At 43.7% G+C, this 20,594-nt stretch overlaps 1 protein-coding gene across 2 annotated transcripts in view; it reads left to right on the forward strand.

The window, feature by feature from the left end:
• The window catches only part of fbxw7 (F-box and WD repeat domain containing 7), a 191,613-nt gene that overhangs the window by 79,850 nt on the left and 91,169 nt on the right, over positions 1–20,594 (forward strand). For both annotated transcript variants that reach the window (XM_056279936.1, XM_056279937.1), the window contains exons 4-5: positions 13,717–13,965; positions 14,808–15,338. In XM_056279936.1, coding sequence (XP_056135911.1) covers positions 13,786–13,965; positions 14,808–15,338 — 711 coding nt within the window. In that variant the 5' untranslated portion in view covers positions 13,717–13,785. The remainder of the gene's footprint in view (positions 1–13,716; positions 13,966–14,807; positions 15,339–20,594) is intronic.

The raw sequence follows: 20,594 nt of genomic DNA on the forward strand, positions 1-20,594 counted from the left end.
CTTCTCTCTTCCCCTCTCCACCTGCAGTGGGCTGAGGGGCCTGGGTTTCTTTGCAGATTATTCCAATGTTCTCCAATTAATGGACTTCTGGGAACTCGAGTGTCACACCAGGGCAGATAATTAGCAAGTTGGATGACCTCCGTTTGAGTGGCTTATTGCTGGAGCATGTGTGTGTATGGGGCAGGGGGTGTTTGCACACTTGTGCCAACGGCATTGGCTGGGAGGGGTTCTTCATTGTATCGAAGTCTCAGCGAGATAGAGTAACGGGTGGATAGAAACATTTTGTGAGAAACTGCTGGGATGTGGGGCAGATGCTGCATCCCGGGTATCATTTGCAGTATCAGAAGCAAGTGTCCTGTAGATCAGACTGACTTTGGCAGAGGGAGGAGCTGCAGGAGGAGCAGTGTGTCTGGATGCTGCACAAAGAGGAGAGTATAGCATAGCAACTGAACAGAGTGGGAAGCAGTCGCCAGGGAAATGGACAGAGAAGCCGTACCAGCCAACTCACGTGCCTTCAGAGTAGAGTGAGATAAACGCGCGGGTCTTCATTTCGCTGACTGGAGAAAACGATACCATCTCTTAACGTAGAGTACCTGTGGATCAACATCAGGTGGAATACATTATACAAGCAACAACAGCTCTGTGGAAAAAGGGCGGGGAGTCTGCAAAGTCCAGGAAGTTGTTGTGGCAGGCGGTTTCCCTGTTTGTTTCCCTCAGCACTTCCTCTCCCCTGCCAGGGGCAGAACAGCAAGGCCACTAATGAGCAAGTCAATGTGTGGCTGTGGTTGCAGCATCATCTCCTCTTTGATGAAGAGGCTGGGCCGCACAGTTTGCTGCTCAGACCTCCTCTCCTGCAGCCATACTTCAGAGCAGCTGCAGCGACTGGCCACTGGCTGTCCACCTCCACAAAAGGTAAAGGTAACCTTGAACCAGTGCCCATCCACTCATTTATATATCACTTTATCCTCACCCCTCTTGACCAGATAGTAAAATGCTATTTAGTGGTTAATGTAGGGCCTTACAGCATATTGCTAAAGGTTGCAAAGTGCAGTAGAATGCCATGAATATCTTTTATGAATTACCATTGTCTTTTTAGTTTTCTGAAATTATTCCTCAGCTATAGTGACTTTGTTGGTGTTGTAGAGCACTGCAGTAATTGATTCTTTAATGGAACCAGTTCATTTAATGGCCGCCTTGCTGCCTTGACAACTGTGAGTTTGCTTTCAGCCGAGGCTGTTTAAATGGATGCTGTCAGAGTGGCTGGGGTTTAAAGTGATGAGAGAAAAAGCCTTTTCTAATGGAACCAATTTTTATCGTGATCATTTTGTGTCTCCGAGTGCCTACATGCACATGTGTCTGCAGGAATCAATGAGTGACTAACCCAAGTTCAAAATTAGTTTACACTGGCCATGGCGACTTCAGTTCATTCACCTCAGTGTAACATTGCTTCATACATGCACAACTGTGTTGTTGAGAGCTCTTGGCTGAGATCCTGCTATATCTGTGAAGTGGTTCTGGTAGAAAGCCATGTTTGCTCTGCCGAAAATCTCTAGAGAGATTGATGCTCCAAAGAAAAGCAATAGATGCCACAGAATGAAATTGTGTGGTATTATTAAGCTGTTGCATGGCAACTATTTAAGTGAAAGAGGGAGACTGAGTGACAGCTCGGAGGAGGTGGAGTGCAGAACTTTTTTGATATTGGTAATTTGATATAAAATGAAGCCTAAAAGTATTTGTTCGGCTCGTCACTCCAATTTAACACAGATTGTGTGGCAAAGAAAAAGCAGTACGGTGCGTAATTCTTGGGTTTAAATTATTTCCCCTGGTCAAGCAGTTTAGGAGTTAAGGTATCGCTTTCTCCCTCTGAGACACCATCAGGGCACTGGCTCAAAATAGAGCCATCGATTAATCGCCTCCGCAAAGACACGAAGACACAGAGGTACTTGCCAGCATTAAGCACTTTATTTATAGGAATACTGGTCTAAAAGCAAGCCCCTGACATTTTAGGCTCCTGGCAGAAATTGTAATTTCCATTTACATCCTCCCTGTAAGTGCTCATTATTCTATAGTGTCATGCAACACAGCAGAAGACTCACGAGGCAGAGCTATAACGTGCCTCTTAATCTTTCGATCACCGAATTTGATCTCCAAAGTCCTCAGAGAAGATGTGCTTAAATGTCATGCTGGCGTAGCCCGGTATTTTAGGAATAGCTGTCTGACAGCTGTTTCACAGCCTATACACGGCTTTACGAGGCGTGTGTCCTCGATTCAAAACAGGTTAATACTGAAGATCCCGTTCTCCCCGTACGTTTCCCCCCGCTGCTATGTAAAGGCCTCGTCATTATGATGTATTGCAGCCATTTTAATTTATCTGCTGTGTGTGTTGAATTTAAATGGTCAAACCTCCCATGTTTGATTTCATTTTACAACTGATGTTTTTGGACAAATTTTTAACTCTTGTTTATGAGACGTTTCTTACCTCTGGCAGCCCCCCCCCCCGTCTGTAACAGACACACACTTGATTAATGTTTCTTTCTACACAGTCCTTCCAGACAAGGAACGCCTTACTCAAACATCTTTTTTACACTGCAGGTCTATTTTTTTCATACACACAGATAAAAATGTGTTGTTGATTGCCATTGCGTAGGGTTTCAAATTACCCGGGGCGCCCTGACTGGTGCTGAGACGAGGAAGATGTTGCATTCGTTCAGGTTGAATTCACTTCGCCACATTAGAGGGGCTCCTTCCCTCCCTTTCCTGAAATTATCTTAGTGTAATGATTGAATTTTGCCTTCGTGCTGTTTTCTTTAGTGCCGAGCCATTCGTGCCCCGCGTGTCGAAAACAGTCGAGTCAATTTTATTTGGATAGCCCAATATCACAGATTAGACATTTGCCTCTGGGAGCTTTACAGCAACACAGCATCCTGTTCTTAGACGCTCGCATCGGCTAAGGAACAACTCCCTAAAAAGAAAAAAAAACGTTTAAGAGGGAGAAAAAATAAGGAAGAAACCTCAGGGAGAGCAACAGGGGGGGGGGATCTCTCTCCCAACATGCACAACGTGCAATGGATGTTATGTTTACACAATTTACACAATACAGCATTGAAAGAGGATAACAGAATTATAGTGGAATTGTAAAATATATGAAGAGTATGATGAGGAGGATGCCAAGCAGTGTCCAGATGCCACTGGAACAGCCCAGGACCCAAGCCACATGACCACCATCACCATGTAACAAGCAAATAAATAAATGAATAAATTAGTCACACATCTTAGCGAGAAAAGGATATAACATTGAAACAGGATAACAAAATTAGATGGATTTATAAGATGTATAAAAAGAAAATGTGATGAGGGGGAGGGCAAGCATTGTCCAGGTGGTGACCACCCGTCACCATGGAGACCTGGGAAGACGACAGACTGCACGTGCACACAAGGGAGACTCGCATTCACTCACAGAAGAAGAGAAAGGAGAAGACGTCATTCAGAGAGGGAAAAGGCATGTGAGAGAAGAGAACAGTTTGCAGTTGTCAATAATCTATCCTCTGTAATCTTGTCGGCAGAACAGTGGTTGGTAAATTCATTGAGACAGAAACCGACCCGCCATGCAGTACAGGTTGTGAAGCACTCAATTTAAAGGCAACTAATTGTAGGTTAAGACAAAAAGATGAGTTTTAAGTTTGGATTTACAGGACTGAACAGACTCTGACTGTCTAATAGCAGCAGGCAGGATATTCCACAAGAACGCGGCCCGATAGGAAAAGGGCCCGCCACCAGCTGGCTTCTTTTTAACTGTGGGTACACACAGGAGCCCTGTATTTTGAGAGCAGGGAGCTCAAGATGGACTGTATGATCAACACGGTGCAGTCCACATGGTGCGATGACACAATAAGGAATCTGTGACATGGATCTAAGGGCAGCTAGTCTCACATGGCCCGGTGTATATTCCATGCCTGGAGACAATCGTGAGGGAATTTGGCTGAAATACAGATGGGAACGTTTGGACTGTTGAATGAGTTGGAAATTTCTTAACCACTCCAACACCTCGTAAAGGTGTAGCTAAAAGTAAGAGTAGTGACTCAAACAGAAAAATGCAAATGTGCTCTTGTCAACATTGTCCAACAGACAGCAAGCCCACAGTTAAGAGGGATGGAGGCTAGAATGGCTCAGAAGTCACCAAAAAAGATTTGAGTTGAACATGCAGATGTGATGTGTCATATGTGGAGAGAACACATTGCATGTGTTAAAAATAAACATGACCTTATGCAAGGCAAAGAATGAACCGGACTACACTTTACCCTCAGAGGACATCAGTGGACTGGTGAACAGTGGGTTACCAACAGCTGTATGGGGCCTCTGCCATTCACAGTTGTGACAATACAGCCAAAGTGAACGTGAAAAGACGAACTCTTGGATTTGCGTTTGAGCTTAATGATATGCCAAAGACATGCAGGTCAGGTGAATCGGCCGTACTAAATTGTGTGTGTGTCAGTCATGTGATGGACTGGCGGCCTGTCCAGGGCTTCTCCCCGCCTGCTGCCCAGACTGCTGGGATAGGCTCCAGCATCCCTGCGACCCTGAGAGCAGGATAAGCGGTTTGGAAAATGGATGGATGGATGGGTATGCCAGATGTTGTTTTGCTTGTGTTGTCAATTGTATTGCACGGACTGGAGGAGGTTGAGGGAAACAGAGACTGTGGGCATAGCCTTGTCACAGCAGATTTCGCTGCCATCCACTACCAATATTTCAGCAAGTTGTCTTCAGACATGTACTCTTGTCTCAAAGTGAGAAAGTCATGTCTGGCCCCACGAGACTGGAGGGCAGCAGATCCTAGTGGTTATCACTTCAGGGAAATTTGAAATGGTTTCCAGTTTAGAACTGGTTCTCAATACTCAACCTTTGTTTAAGATCATACATGGTTCATATGGGGGAATTTTTGCATTCAGTTAGAGAATTGCAAATTCCAAGCAATTAATGAATCATAATTGTTAAATATGATGTGAAAAAGCAGCTATTTTGACAGCAGTATTGAAATTTTGAAATGGTTTTACCAATCCTACTTTAGCTGTCTAGTGTAACATTTCCTTAAGGCTTGTCAGTGATGCTCTTCTCTTCCAGCTCTTTATAGTTTTTACTCTTTAGGGAATATTGGCAGCACGGTGGTTAGTGCGGTCGCCTCACAGCAAGAAGATCCTGGGTTCGAGCCCCGGGGTAGTCCAGCCTTGGGGGTCGTCCTGGGTCGTCCTCTGTGTGGGGTTTGCATGTTCTCCCCGTGTCTGTGTGGGTTTCGTCCGGGTGCTCCGGTTTCCTCCCACAGTCCAAAGACATGTAGGTCAAGTGAATCGGCCATACTAAATTGTCCCTAGTTATGAGTGTGTGTGTGTGTGTGTGTGTGTGTGTGTGTTGGCCCTGTGTGATGGCCTGGCAGCCTGTCCAGGGTGTCTCCCTGCCTACCGCCCGATGACTGCTGGGATAGGCTCCAGCATCCCCGCAACCCTGAGAGCAGGATAAGCGGTTCGGATAATGGATGGATGGATGTTAAGGGAATATGTCAAAATTCCAACATAATCATATATGCAAAGTGACTTATACAGCAAACACCTACTTACTTCACTATCCACCTTATGCTCAGACCTTGTTGGTTGTAAGTTTTCCTCTAGCCAATCATCACTGTCCACCTGGCAGACCTAAAGCCACATAAATGCCTATAAATGTGTGTGTGTTTGTGAGAGAGAGCGCTATTGGCTTTGTCTTCGGAACGGTGACTTGGCACAGGACTCGGGGCGAGACCCAAGCCCTCCGTATCAGTAGCTGCAGTGGGTGCTGCGTGGTTGCTGGCTGCCAGAGGGCCGGGCACAAAACAGTCAGGCTAGTCTGTGAACGGCATGCTCGGTCTTCCCAGGACAATAGTGCCTCAAGATTGCAAGGTACAGTTAGAAAGATGGATCGCCTAATGCGGCAGGATGTGAACTGGTTAGAGTAAAGCAGCTCAGGCTTAAGTCTCCTCTCAGTTTAATCAAGCAAATTCTGAATGAAGTAAAACTTCTTCACGCTGTAACTATCCTCAAGTGTTTGTTTCTAACTCTCACCTATGTAGCGCCTGGTTCTTGCTTCACATCATTAGAATTTGGGGTGCTCTAGTCTAGATGATAGCCACTTGCTGAGTAAAGCTACTCGGTCCTCAGCTTTCTGCTTGCCTGAACCAGTTACTCTGATAAGCAACAGGAGAGGATGGGGGAAATAACTCGCTTGTAGAAAAACACTTGCCTCACATTAATCAGATGGATAATAGTGCTGCCTACCTTCAACACTGAGCTAGACTGTCTCTGGGAACATGCCACAGGCCACACACCCTTGTGGTCACGGTAGCACAACTTTAAGGGATTTTATAATTTTCAGTGTGTGGTTGGAGAATCACTATGCTGGGCTCTTCAAATTAGGGGTCGACCGATATGGGTTTTTTCAAGACGGGATACCGATAACCGATATTTAGAACCAATATACATTTGGAGTAAAAATGAAAATATCGGTGTCAAAATCTAGAATAGCACAAACTTCATTGAACCCCCCCCCCCAAATTGTATACAGCTAATTACCCCATTCTTCTGAGCCATCCCGGTCGCTGCTCCACCTCCTCTGCTGATCCGGGCAGGGCTGCAGACTACCACATGCCTCCTCCGATACATGTGGAGTCACCAGCCGCTCCTTTTCACCTGACAGTGAGGAGTTTCACCAGGGGGGCGTAGCACGTGGGAGGATCACGCTATTCCCCCAGTTCCCCCTCCCTCCTTGAACAGGTACCCCAACCAACCAGAGGAGGTGCTAGCGCAGTGACCAGGACACACACCCACATCCAGCTTCTCACCCACAGACACGGCCAGTTGTGTCTGTAGGGACTCCAAACCAAGCTGAGGGTAACACGAGGATTCAAACCAGGATCCCCGTGTTGGTAGGCAAAGGAATATATCGCCACGCTTCCCGGACACCCCAGGATAGTCTCTTTTAGATCAAAAACAATTTGATCTTGGGATCATTATATTTCAACCATTTTTGAAGAGAGTACTGTTGGAATGAGTCAACATTTGAATACACAACTCAGTGTGGGTATCGTTTTCAGTCATAGGTGAGGTTAGATAAGCAAGCATATTAGCTGTAGTTTAAACTGGGAATGTCACAGCTTCACACTTTTATTGTATATTCAGCTCTCACACTATGTACACTATGCACAGTTGGTTGACTAACAATTAATTATTAAGCCTAATTAATTATTAAGTGCTTTGGGTGTCTAGAAAAATGCTGTATAAATGTAATGATTATGATTATTATGATCATTGTTATTATTAATTACAAGAAAATCATTTCAAGCAAAAAGTATTCAAATACAAACATCCAAGTCATAATTTCTATGTATTTGAACTGTTCAATAAAAAAAAGCATAATAATGAAGTCAAACAAGTCTAAGAAAATTAAATCCAGGTAATATTCCTTTCATAGTCTGCTTGATGAGGTTGCTTGGTGAGCTCTTCATGCCGTTTGTTCTTTTGGGCTCCTGTATTTCGCTCGCTCCTCCTTCACACTCATCTATGCTAACCATCCATTATTCAAGCCGCTTCGCCTGACTTTCATGGCCGATTCACCTGACCTACAGTAAAATTAGCTTAACCTGACCTACATGGCTGATTCACCCGACCTACATGTCTTTGGACTATGGGATGAAACCGGAGCACCCGGAGGAAACCCACGCATACACGGGGAGAATATGCAAACTCCACCCAGAGGACAACCCCCAAGGTTGGACTACCCCGGGGCTCGAACCCAGGACCTTCTTGCTGTGAGGTGACCACGCTAACCACTGCACCAACAAGTCACCCTATGCTGACCAGTCCTCCTTAAATTTGAGCTTGATGACATTCAGGTCTGAGTCTGATTTCACATCTGTAGCCTCATTACAACAGCTTGTGATATACATGCAGCTGTAATATCAGCCTATGCGCTTGATAAAATATTTTTCTGATATTCACTTTAATTAATACTCATTACCCTCAAGATTACAGCACCTTACCAACCAGTGGCTCATAGACAAGACTTGAAGATCTTGACACGACAATCAAGAAGGAACGCTGCCCCATGTAGCTGAAAAATTGAGAATGAGGCTTAAAAACAACATGTAAATGTAAACGGCATGGCCTACCCTGTTATGTTAGAAACTTAATATTTACACCATAATAATCACTTCAAACATGGAGATGTTTTTAAGACCCAAGTTATTTACTTTGGAAAAAAGCTTTTAAGATAATTCAAGGTTGTTTCAGTTCATCTCAGAGACTAATGGGAGTCTTGTTTGACCGTTTTGAGATCCAGTGAGTTTAAGTGACATATTAATGGTATTTTTTTTTGGTCATTTAGATTGTACCAAGGGCCCAAATCATGAAATAGGGTATTCTTTTCAAAGTTATTTCAAAATGACAAATGTTTAGAAGTAGACCTTCTATGTGCACTGAAGTGGGACATTCTCAACACATTTTATAGTATTTATCTGTTTCTTTTTAGCGTGGTCACCTCACAGCAAGAAGGTCCTGGGTTCGAGCCCCGGGGTAGTCCAACCTTGGGGGTCGTCCTCTGTGTGGAGTTTGCATATTCTCCCCGTGTCTGCGTGGGTTTCCTCCGGGGGCTCTGGTTTCCTCCCACAGTCCAAAGACATGTAGGTCAGGTGAATCTGCCATGCTAAATTGTCCCTAGGTATGAGTGTGTGTGGGTGTGTGTATGTACTGTGTGATGGCCTGGCAGCCTGTCCAGGGTGTCTCCCCACCTGCCGCCCAATGACTGCTGGGATGGGCTCCAGCATCCCCGCAAACCTGAGAGCAGGATAAGCGGTTCGGATAATGGATGGATGCATGTCTGTTTCTCCATCTACCTCAGTCATCCAATCAATGGCGTGTTGAATAAAGCTGAGCTCAGAAGACGATTATTTTAAGACATATTTTCAAATGCTGCTGAGGCCACGGGCTGTTTGTTGTTCTCTGCCATCACTCTTCATTTGAGAACAAGTGCAGAGGAGACTAGTAGCTCTGCAATCTGCTGCGTCCATAGATCCAGACAAATAACCTGCTACTGAGCTGTCGGCCACTGTGATAACTGAAGTGATGAAACGCTCTGATTCTTCAGCTCTCTGTCTGTACAGATCCACTCTGAGAGTCAAGACACTCTACTGTCTTCCAACACTGGCCTGCAAACATTTGCACCTGATTTTGAAACCAGATCTCAGTCATCCATACTATGTACGTTTATGCTTCGAGGAATTTGATTTGGGTCCCTCCTTTTGGAAGCTGCAAATACTCTCTCTCTCTCTCTCTCTCTCTCTCTCTCTCTCTCTCTCTCTCTCTCTCTCTCTCTCTCTCTCTCTCTCTCTCTCTCTCTCTCTGTCTCTGTCTCTGTCTCCGTCTCCCTCTCTCCCCCTCCCTCTCGTGTCCTGCCTCCATAATTTTGAATATTTTGAACAGTTTTTGTAACATTAATCAATGTCTTTATTGCTATTAGATGGTACTGCGAAACAGGGTATTGTCCTAATTGTTCAATCTCAATTGAATATGGGCACCATTAAAAAAAAAAAAAAAAAAAAATCCCCGCGCAAATGTTTAAATGCTTATACACCCTGGGTTGATCATACAGATCCTGGAAGAGTATTTCCTTAACGTGACCTTAACTCAGATACATTTTTGCTTCACTTATTTCACATTCACTCTGTTGTAGTAGTAGTAATGTGGATTAAATATCATGTCTTCACTGGCAAAATTTAGTGCCTCTGTTGCAGTTGGACCACAGGTATAGGACTGCAAACTCAATATTTTGTGATATCCCCCCCCGCTGATTACTTAATGTGAGATGTCCAAGCTCCCAAACACACATAAGCCAACCCACATCACTGTTTGTTGCACTGAAGACTAAAATTTAAAGATCATTAAATCGAAGTGGTTGACATCGCATGTATACAAGTATTATACAATTGAATTTGGCTTGAATCTACACAGGCAAGTAGTGCTATTTGCAGATGGTTACTTTACAGCAGGGATAGGCAACATGGTCTGGAAAGGTCCGGTGTGGGTGCAGGTCTTTGTTCCAACCAAGGAGTTACACACCTGAGTCTACAAATCAAGGTCCTTAGCAAAGACAATTGGTTGACTAATAGAATCAGGTGTGTAACTGCTTGGTTGGAACAAAGACCTACACCCACAGCAGACCTTTCTGGACCATGTTGCCTATCCCTGCTTTACAGTTAAAAAAAACAATTACACCATATTTCCCAGACTACAGATCGCACTCAGCAAAAAATTAGTTGTTGCACAAAACAACACAGATGTTGCTTCAGTGTATAAGTCGCATTTACACCGATCAGCCAAAACATTAAAACCACCTGCATAATATTGTGAAGGTCCCCCTCGTGCTGCCGAAACAGCTCTAACCTATCAAGTCATGGGCTTCCCATAGTGCATGCTGGTGCCATCACTTCCCCAGGTAAATGACGCACAAGCACCCAGCCATCCACATGATGTAAAAGAAAATGTGATTTATCAGACCAGGCCACCTTCTTCCATGGTTCAGTTCTGATGCTCATGTGCCCCATTGTAGGCACTTTCAGTGGTGGACAGGGGTCATCATGGGCACTCTGAATGGTCTGCGGCTATGCAGCCCCATACGCAGCAAGCTGCGATGCAGTGTGTCCTGACACCTGTCTATCGTAGCCAGCATTAACTTTTTCAGCAATTTGAGCTACAGTAGCTCTTAGCGCTTACTTGCCTGTCAGTGGTTTTAATGTTATGGCTGATCGGTGTTTCTGGTGGTACAGTATTTTCAATTGAGTCACAAGATTAAACAGTGCTATCTAGTGGCCTTAATTGAAATGCAGTGTATTTGTCCAACAAAATTACATGATAAGTCGCTTTGGAATATAAGTTGCAGGACCAGCCAGATGAGTGAAAAAAACAAAAAACAAAACAGTGACTTATATAGTCCGGGAAATACAGTATGTAAGGAACGGGATGTAGAACTATCCTACTTCATAAACATCATCAAGTTCTTTAAGTCCCTTTCAACTTCATAAACATAATCATTTACCTTAAAGTTTGCATACTTCAAATCTGTGTTTCCCAACCCAATATTCAAGGACCCCCCTGCCCTGTAGATTTTCATTGTAACCCTCCTTTTGTGGGCTTGCTTGTACTTACTCAACCAATCATATTTTATCACTTAATTATCTCACATGTGGCAAATACTGCATAATTAAGTGCTGACTGGTTGAATAAGTACAAGCAGGCCTACCTGTGCAGCGTTCTAATGAAAATGTGCCGGACAGGGGGTCCTGGTGGGGGAAATATTGCTTTAAATGAACAGCTCTTGAATAAAGGTCATATACTATAGTTATGTTGTGATCTGTTTTGGTGTTTGTGGTGCAGTGAGGATAGCATCTTACAAATCCGGTCCAATTATTTTAGTTCAGTCAGTCAAGTTTCGGCCTGGCAGCCTGTCCAGGGTGTCTCGTTGCCTGCCGCTCAATGACTGCTGGCATAGGCTCCAGCATCCCCACGACCCTGAGAGCAGGATCAGCGGTTCGGATAATGGATGGATTAGTGTTAGGTGTTTTTCAACTTCAGAAGTGTCATTTAATTTGCTATAACTGTTTTAGCACCCGTTTTCTGAACACAATACTCAAGAGGGGTGATGTTACGGTCATGACCATGGGAACTACCCTACAGTACAGCAGAGGCGACAACAGTGTAATGTGGGAGAAAGTTGCAGTTTTGTGTGGGTAAGGATAGGTGCTGAATGATGCTCTGATGCTGTTAATGTCATGGATATGGCAAGGTACTGTCATTCCCCATCAAAGAAACCAGGGAAGTGGAACAAGGAAATGGTTGACAAATATGAAATTTAGAATTGAATTTCCTTATACATATTCAATGAATTCGTTGCTTCACACATATTTTAAAAACCCGCTGAGGCGCCTTCCTCACCATCTCTTGTTTAAGCAGATTGACTCACTGGAAAACTCTGCCTGTCAAGCAAACAAAAAAAGTACATATTGATACAATCGTCATTTTGAATTCTGGTTAAAAGCGGTTAAGGCATGTTTTTCCGGGCTCAGAGGACGTTGCGTTGTGTTAAAGAAGTCAAACCGGGTCGAATTTTGATTTTGCCTGTGAAGAGGGTTGGTGTCTAGATGGTAACCTTAGATTTGCGAATTTGTGAAACTCTCAAACTAACCTAATCTCAAGCTAACCCTAATCTCAACCCCACACTTACTTTATTCTAACCCTCCATTATCTGCCATTGTCAAGACAAATGCACATCTACGAGAGTTTCACAAATCCAGGGTTACCATCTAGACGGGACCTGCGAAGAGTAGTAGACAAGTTTTGGTAAATGTTCAAGAGGGGGGGAAAAAGACGAGGATATAAGTAGAGACAGGAAGAAAACCAGACACTGAAGCAAATGCCACAGTTTGTAATGTGGGAAATGGTATAAAACATTAATTCTGTGGGGAAATTCCTTTTTTGCTTGCACCTCCTCAGGGAGGGGGATTAAAATATGTCCAGAATGCTATAGTATGGCGAAGGCTTGCCACTGTAGATTTTGAACCCTCTTTGACTGGTACAAGATTTGTCTTTCTAATCACTAGGTTTGGTAGATATTTTTCACTGAGCTTGTCTTTTTTTTCAAAAACACTACATTCTGTTACTTTAGAAAAGACATAAGCCCTCATAGTTGGACAGTTACTGAAGTGGTTTACTGAAACAAAAGCGCCCAAGGGCAACAAAACCCTGCACACTTATTCAGTTCACAACCCCTTTGACTGAGCAAACTGCTTGCATCTCTTTGCAGTTGGATGTCCCCCATTGTTTTTGAAGCCACCATGGTCATGTTTTTATTTTTGCGGATACTTTTTGGATAGTACAGGCCAGATGAGCACTGCTACTCAGGTTGAGTCTGTGTCTGCACCAGTGTCTCTGACTGAGTTTCAGAAGTCAAAGCTGTCTTATCGATGATGCTTCTGGGCCAGTACTCCAATTTATCATATTGTTCAATGAGATATTTCATGGACAAGCAGCGGCCCTACGATGTGTCCATCCAGTGATAGTACTCTGATGAATTCTCATCCTCCAAAGGCTTGAGACATTAGAAGGATTGTTGGACTAGAACAAGACATATTTCAGCCAGATGTCTGCATTCTTCTTTTTTTTTTTTGAAGGATTGGGCTTGTCAGTTGGCCGCACTGGAAGTTGGAACACCAGTAGCTCCAAAGGCTAGCCTGTCTCTATGTCTGTCTGCGTGGGTGTGTGTGTGAAGGGGGGCTAGAGCATTCAAGGCTGTGTGATCCAAATCCAAAAACACCCCCCCCCCATGCCTCACCTCTTTTTCAGCCATCACAAGCAGTTGTGTGACTTAAAGTACAAATGCTCATATCAGGACTTTTTTTTCTTCTTTTTTTTTTTACATTTAAATCGGGTTATCCCAACTTCTTTTGAAGCAAGTCTGCAGTTAGTTGAGTGTATATCCTATATGTCTATGAGTTTGTGTGTTGGCAAATGAGTATACAGTCGTTTTCCCTCATTTTTTTGTGACACTCAGAATGCCGGGTCTATTAAAGGTTTCATAAAATCCCTTAACACTACTGGTCTCTTCTCTCCCTTCCCGCTTTCCCACTTTTGTGTTTCCTTCCAGCATGTCAAGCCCTTCTCCTCCTCAGACAGCCTAGCGAAGGTCCAGGAGGTAGCAAGCTGGCTTTTGGAAATGAACCAGGATCTGCTGTCGGGGGGCAGCAGCAGGCGACGGCGGGGGCCAGGGGGCCCAGCAGCGCGAGGTAACGCCTCCTCTGCGGCCCGGACACCCCAGCAGGCGGCAGAAGAGGGTGATGAAGATGAACACATGAACCGGGTGGTAGAGGAGGAAGGGCAGCAGCAGCAGCAAAGGGTAATGCCAACCATTCTGCTTTGATGGGATGTACTGTTGCACATGAAATAATGTTTGGGAAAAAAACCCTAACAAAACCTTGTCCTGGTCTCACTTTTTGGCGGTATCCATTTTTTCATTCTGTCAACAGTCCTCTTATATTACCAGGGTATATATAGTGTTACCGGCTTTAAAAAAAAAAAAAGTTGTGGGGCTCCAGTCGCAACAGGCGGGTTGCTGTCAGGTGGACAACGGGTTCATCTGTGCAATGGTATACGGGTGGTTAGTATTTAGTTGGGAGTGTAAATGTGAAGTGTTTCCATCTCTGGTGGTGACTGTCTTTAAGAATCCTGCAGATCATATCATAGAAGTTTGCTGGCTCTCCCTTCATTCAGTCAAAAACCAAAATGCTGCCAATGGTGGCTTTTTTTTTGGGTGATAAGTGGCCAGGCGGTGACCCCACTCTCTCCATCTTGTTTAATTCCCCTTCATTTAAGATGAACAGGTCATGTGTGTGTACCTGTGTGTCACACCCTGAAATTTATACAGAGAGTGAGACAGTTAGTAATTTTCCAACCAAATAGGCAGGTATACGCTTTTATAAATCACGAACGCACAACAGCTAGCCTATAATTTACGAGATAGAAGTGGCGCGGAATTTTCATGTTAGTGCTGAAATGGATTTTGTTGTCATTTTTAAATACCCCAGGTTACTGTATTTCCGTTATACCACATACCACCCAACCCCAGCCATAACCAAACAAACCTTTGGGTCGATGCAAACGCCATACTTGAGTTTTCATCAACGTGTATATTCCCTGGAGTCAAATTCCTTTAATTTATTTTTATCTCCCCCCCAACAGCCTGAGCTTGCAGAGGTGGATGGAGAGAGAGAACCAACATGGGCACCCAGTGAGTCGGGAGCCAGCAACGGCCCTCAGGGAGAGGAGGAGGAAGATGAGGATGGCCCACCGAATGAAGTAAATGGAGTTAGAAAAGGAGCTGGCTGGATGTGGGGGGCAGAACAACGGCGTGCACGGGCACAGCAGCAGGGTGAGGAAGAGGAAGATGAGGAAGAGGAAGAGGAAAACAACAACAGTAGCAGCCAGCATGAGGAAGAGGAGGAGGAGGAGGAGAGGACAGAGGGAGGGGAGGAGCGAGGAAGGGAGGAGGTAGAGGAGAGGGGAGAGGTTGAGGAGGAAGAGGAGGAGGAGGAGGAAATGGACCAGGACAGCGATGACTTTGAACAGTCAGAGGAGAGTGGGAAGGAGGAAGAGGAGGAAGGGGAAGGAGAGGATGGGCCACGGTCTCCCTCCCTCAAGAACAATGTGTCTGCCCCCAATAACAACCTGGACTCGGGTTGTACACACCAAAGGTCACCCAACAAAAAGAAGGTAAGTCCACAACTGTAGTCCATTGCATGGGATTTTTTTGTATTTGATGTTCTTTTATCCTAAATGGTCTTGAGTAGAAGAAATAGATCCTCATATTTCCCCCCAGAAGATGCAGCAGGATCAGCGAAATTTGAATTAGGAAACAAAGGCACAGCTATGAAAGTTCTGCTATGGTTAAAGCCTCTAAGAAAAGCAGTTTGCACCTGTGTGTGGGGCCGTTTGTGTTGAAAGCTTTCCACATTAGGCCAATAGTTCCCTCTTGTGATAAGAAGAAGCTACTGCACTGTTGTCATGAAGTGACCTTCAGCAGGATATTATAACTGAAGCTAGATAACTATGCTTGGGTGTATGTCATTTAAAAAGCAACACTGTACTGAAGTGTAAAATGCAAATAAAACACTGAAAGAGCAAGGCTCTGTTAAGATATAGGGCCTTATTTATTATCATGGGTTGAGTTTACTCAAATTCTTTGTCTAGTTAAAGGCCAAGAATTACCAAGCCGTTCTTGATAAGCAGCACTGTCTTTCAATTATAGTCCAGTGTTTCTAACTTTATGTCACTGTGCTCTAAGAGGACAGTGTCCCATCCACAACATGATAATCGACGTGGTTGTGATAGAAAGTTATTCAATGGCTGTTCCATAACTACACCTTGGCTAAGTAAATATATGTGGGTTATTCTGGACATGCTGGCTATTACATTATTTACCACAATTGTCAATGGAGTTGCTGAGTTTGGTTTCAATGACTGGATTGTTGATGTAAGATCCCTTAGAAATGGGAGTTGTGTTGCTCTAAGCTATATTTCACCAGTCTATCTCCTGCCATACCTCTACCGTATCCATAGCAATTTGCTATGTAATATGTGACTACAGTAATACCATAGTGGAAATATTAGCATGAGTAAAATTAGCTTAACAACTCTCTAATAGATAGCAGATGTATGTGTACGATGTACGGGAGCATGTTATAGCATCTATGACAGCTTGAAAGTCGATGTTTTACAGATGGATTACTAACATGAAGAATGACTACTAGCTGGACGCTGCTACACACTTAATAGATTTTGACATTCAAAAGGCATATAGAATCAACTCAGAAGGAGACTAATTTCTATTTGTGCATTGCTAATACTGATGTGTTGTGTCATTGCTACCTGATGCAAGATATTCAGTAAATATCGTTTCAATAGCTTTCAGGCCAACTATACATACAAGTAATGACGCCACAAGTCATTTGGTGTGCCAAATGCCTGAGATGTGCATGTATTGTTTTTGTTTGGTTTTCTGTTGAATTGTAATGGACTGACAAAGATTTATGATCAATCTGGTTCTCCCTCTTCTCCCCTCAAAGGTCCCCAATCTCTTTATTCTTTGTTTTTGGCAGCAGTGCGATGGGGTGAAGAAAGTGTGAAGGGATAAATATTTTAGTCGACTAAATTCAAAATGAGCACACCAGTTTCATAATGTTTTTCCTGTTGGCATCACCTTTGCATCTCAAATTTCATTTTAGCGTGCTTTTTCTCCCTGTTCAAGCTCAAGTGCTTAAGTTTGACTTTGAATCACCACCAGGAGATGAGATTTCTTTTAACTAGGGAATTCATTATTAATACTGAGTGCTCTTCCGAATTTCAATCATAGCTATCAAATTTATATTAAAAGTGCAAATTATTTGGCTTTTATGAAGTGGTAATATTTTATTCAGGATCTGTGACCTTTAAAAAAAGACAGGAAGACATACAAGGCCACATCATAAAAACATGAACCCTCTCTCATTGTCAGGGCCTCTCCTGATACCTGCCCTCCCTGCTGTCCACTCTCCCCTCTGCTCCACTCACTGTTTCTCTCCTTTTGCCCGTCGAATCCCAGTGGGACCGTTGACCTGAAATTCATTCATTTTGTTTCGCGTTCTTGTTGGCAAATGGGGAACTCCTGAAAAAAGTGTCCTGAGACCGAGTTTGATTTTAATTTTAAGAGATGGATAAATGACTTTCAAAATTATCACTGGTTTCACAGTCATCAGTAGTTGACAATCTATTGATAAGTCACATGGGTATCTTCCTGCCTTCTGTAGAACATACAACCTTTGAAGAGAGGCCTGTGCTTCCTTTTCAAATCTGGAGTGTTCGTGTCACAGAGAGCAACTGGTTCAGAGCAAAAGATCAGTGGCCATTTTTAGTGTAACAATATACCAGTGCATATGAGGTTAGGTGATATTTTGGCTACTTGTGTAGTCTCTTACACTATATGTTAAACGCAACATGTGCTCGACACTATTGTGTGTCAATGTATGTATAGGGCAAAGCTACAAAATGTCAGAGATCCATGTATTAGGACTGACGGTTAAATGGAGAATGTCGGAAAGGCTGTCTTTCTGAAGTCCCAGAAAGTGATTTTAATCAGTTCTCTGATATGCGTCTTCACTAGGACAGATGATGACTTGCTTTCCGAAAGGTCCAGGTGCTGACAGATCAGGTCACCAGAATTAGACCCTTATGTGTCTCTTTTTACTTGCCACTGTCAAGTCAGTTTTATTTGTGTACCCCACTATCACAAATTACATATTTGCCTCAGTGTGCTTTATAGCAATACGACATCCTGTCCTTAGACCCTCGCATGGAACAACTCCCTAAAAAAAAGTCCTTTAACAGGGAGGAAAAATTGGAAGAAACCTCAGGGAGAGCAACAGAGAGCAGTTTCAGTGAGGTGACAGGCCCTGAAAGCCGATCTAAAAGGCTCATATAAATAGTTTTTTTCTATATGGGTCAAAAGTTGTTGATACACAACTCTCTCTAGTATTTTAGAAAAGAATGGAAGATGATAGATTGTTTGATAGTTATTAAGAGACCCTGGATTGAGGTGCTGTTTCTTAAGTAGAGGTTTGACCATAGCTGTCTTAAAACTGCTGGGAACAATGCCAGTAGTAAGTGATAAATTAAAAATGTCTAGCATTTTAGGTCCCAGGAAAGGCCAGAGGTCTTTAAAAAGTTTTGCTGGTAAAAGGTCATGTAGGCAAGTAGTTGGTTTAGAAACTGACATGAGCTCAGATCCGACTATGGCCGGACTCGGTGAAGCAGCAATCATTGGCAACGCTGTCTTCGGGAGGGGGGCGGAGTCGGCTTGTGTTCGTCATGTGAATGCGTCTCTGTGTGTGTCGGAAAAACAGTGGTTCGGCTTGGATTCGCCTTGTCACGAAAGTGGGGAGGCGCTTTCCTTCGAGACTGCCGGCCGGAGAGATGCAGTTGGCGAACGCATGCAATACGAGGGTGGGTGTTTGAATTAAAATAGGGATCAATTGGCCACTAAATTGGGAGAAAAAAGGGAAAAATCAGAAATAAATTTATAAAAAAAAAGAAACTGACATGAGCTTAGTCAAAGTGTCAAGCGAGATCATCTCAAAAGCTGTAATAAGTCTCGAAAGCTATAATAACAAGAACTATCAGAGACTCGTTGTATAGATACGAATTTGCTAAGATAGGATCTCTTCTCCTGGATCGCCACCTTGTTGAGGTGGAGAAGCTTGCGCGTACTAATGATCCCAAGAGCTATGCCACCCGGAGCTTGGCTCCTGGTAGGGTCACCCGAAATGGATAAGGTCAAGGGGGGAGGTTCCAGACAAAGTGCGATCCAACAAAGACCTCAATGACGGAACTGGCAGAAGATGTCTTCAGGTCACAATGCCAGTGAAGATGGATGAAGGCTTCAACAGAGGGTTGTCCCCAATCTTCTTGGTTTTCCATGCCATTGGACTCTTGCCCCACCCCCTGCTAAGGACCATGTGGTGGCTGCAGGCCCATCAGCCTCTCCATGTAAAAAGCTGTCATGCACAGGCATCTTCCCGCAAGGATCAACCCATACACATTCAGGGTCAAAGCCCTGTGGTGATCAGGAAGAGGTGATGGGGGCAGGACAGTGAAGTCTGTCAGCCCCTAGCCACAACCTGGCACAGGCAGTGGGTGTATGATCAGTCACTAAGCCTTGGGACTGAGGCAGAGGGGCTTATGGCTGCTGCAGCCATGACTGAGCAGCCATTCTGCTCAGCCCAGTTGGGGAGGGGGCTAGAAAAGGTGCCATACACATAGTCTGCCTCATACCTCCTGTCTGGACCACAGCATCCAGAGGGATCACCACCATGCAGTCAGAAATAGAAACTCATATTTTTTGGAGCCTGGAATATACGAACCCTCATAGACAATCAATCCAGCAATCGACCTGAACAGTGTACTGCCATCAGCATCCGCGAGTTGAGAAGATTCCGGATTTATATTGCCACACTCTCTGAAACCTGATTGGCCAACCAAGGGCAGCTGAAAGAGAAGAAGGGTGGCTACAATTTTTTCTGGAAAGGAAAAGCAACTAATGAGCTGAGGATCCACGGTGTGAGCTTTACCATCAAAAACAGCTTCACTTTCCACCTTGCTGAACTTCCTCTGAGCATCATTGAATGCCTGATGACAATACGACTGGTGCTTGTAAATAACCAAAGCATCACTGTCATCAGTAATAATGATAATAACTTTTATTTATATAGCACTTTTCTAAAACAACATTACAGAGTGCTTTACAAAGAAATAAAACCAGACAAGGCAAAAATAAGAGTAATACCAAATAAGTAAGAGTAAAAATAAAAACAGTATAAATAAATAAAAACAAACATCAAACATATGTAAAAGCTTTCATAAAAAAGTTTTAAGACAATATTTAAAAGAATCTAGAGACTTGGTTTGTCTTAGTTCAACAGGAAGAGAGGTCCATAGTGTGGGGGCTCTGACATCAAAAGCCCAATCAGCCTTTGTAACAAACCGAGACCTGGAATAACCAGCAGGGCTCCATCTGCAGATCTTAATAGTTGACGGAGCATATACCAAGTCAATAAATCAGAAATGTATGTAGGAGCAAGACAATTTAAAGCCTTAAAAGTGAGCAATAACATTTTATAATCAATATGAAATATAACAGGCAGCCAGTGTAGGAAGGCAAGCACAGGAGTGATATGGTTATGCCTCTTTGTCCTGGTAATGAGCTGAGCAGCGCTGTTTTGTACCAATTGCAGACGGTGGAGGGAGCTCTTGCTGATACCAGAATAAAGTCCATTACAATAGTCAAGCCGAGAATAGATAAAAGCATTACAACTTTTTGCAGATCGGCAATTGATAAAAATGGCCTAATTTTGGAGATTAGTTGAGCTGGAGAAAGCATGACTGAAAAACATGTTTGATTTATCAAAACCGAAGTTAGCATTGAATATTACCCCAAGA

The sequence above is a fragment of the Lampris incognitus genome, chromosome 5, assembly GCF_029633865.1.
Source record: "Lampris incognitus isolate fLamInc1 chromosome 5, fLamInc1.hap2, whole genome shotgun sequence".
NCBI lineage: Eukaryota > Metazoa > Chordata > Actinopteri > Lampriformes > Lampridae > Lampris > Lampris incognitus.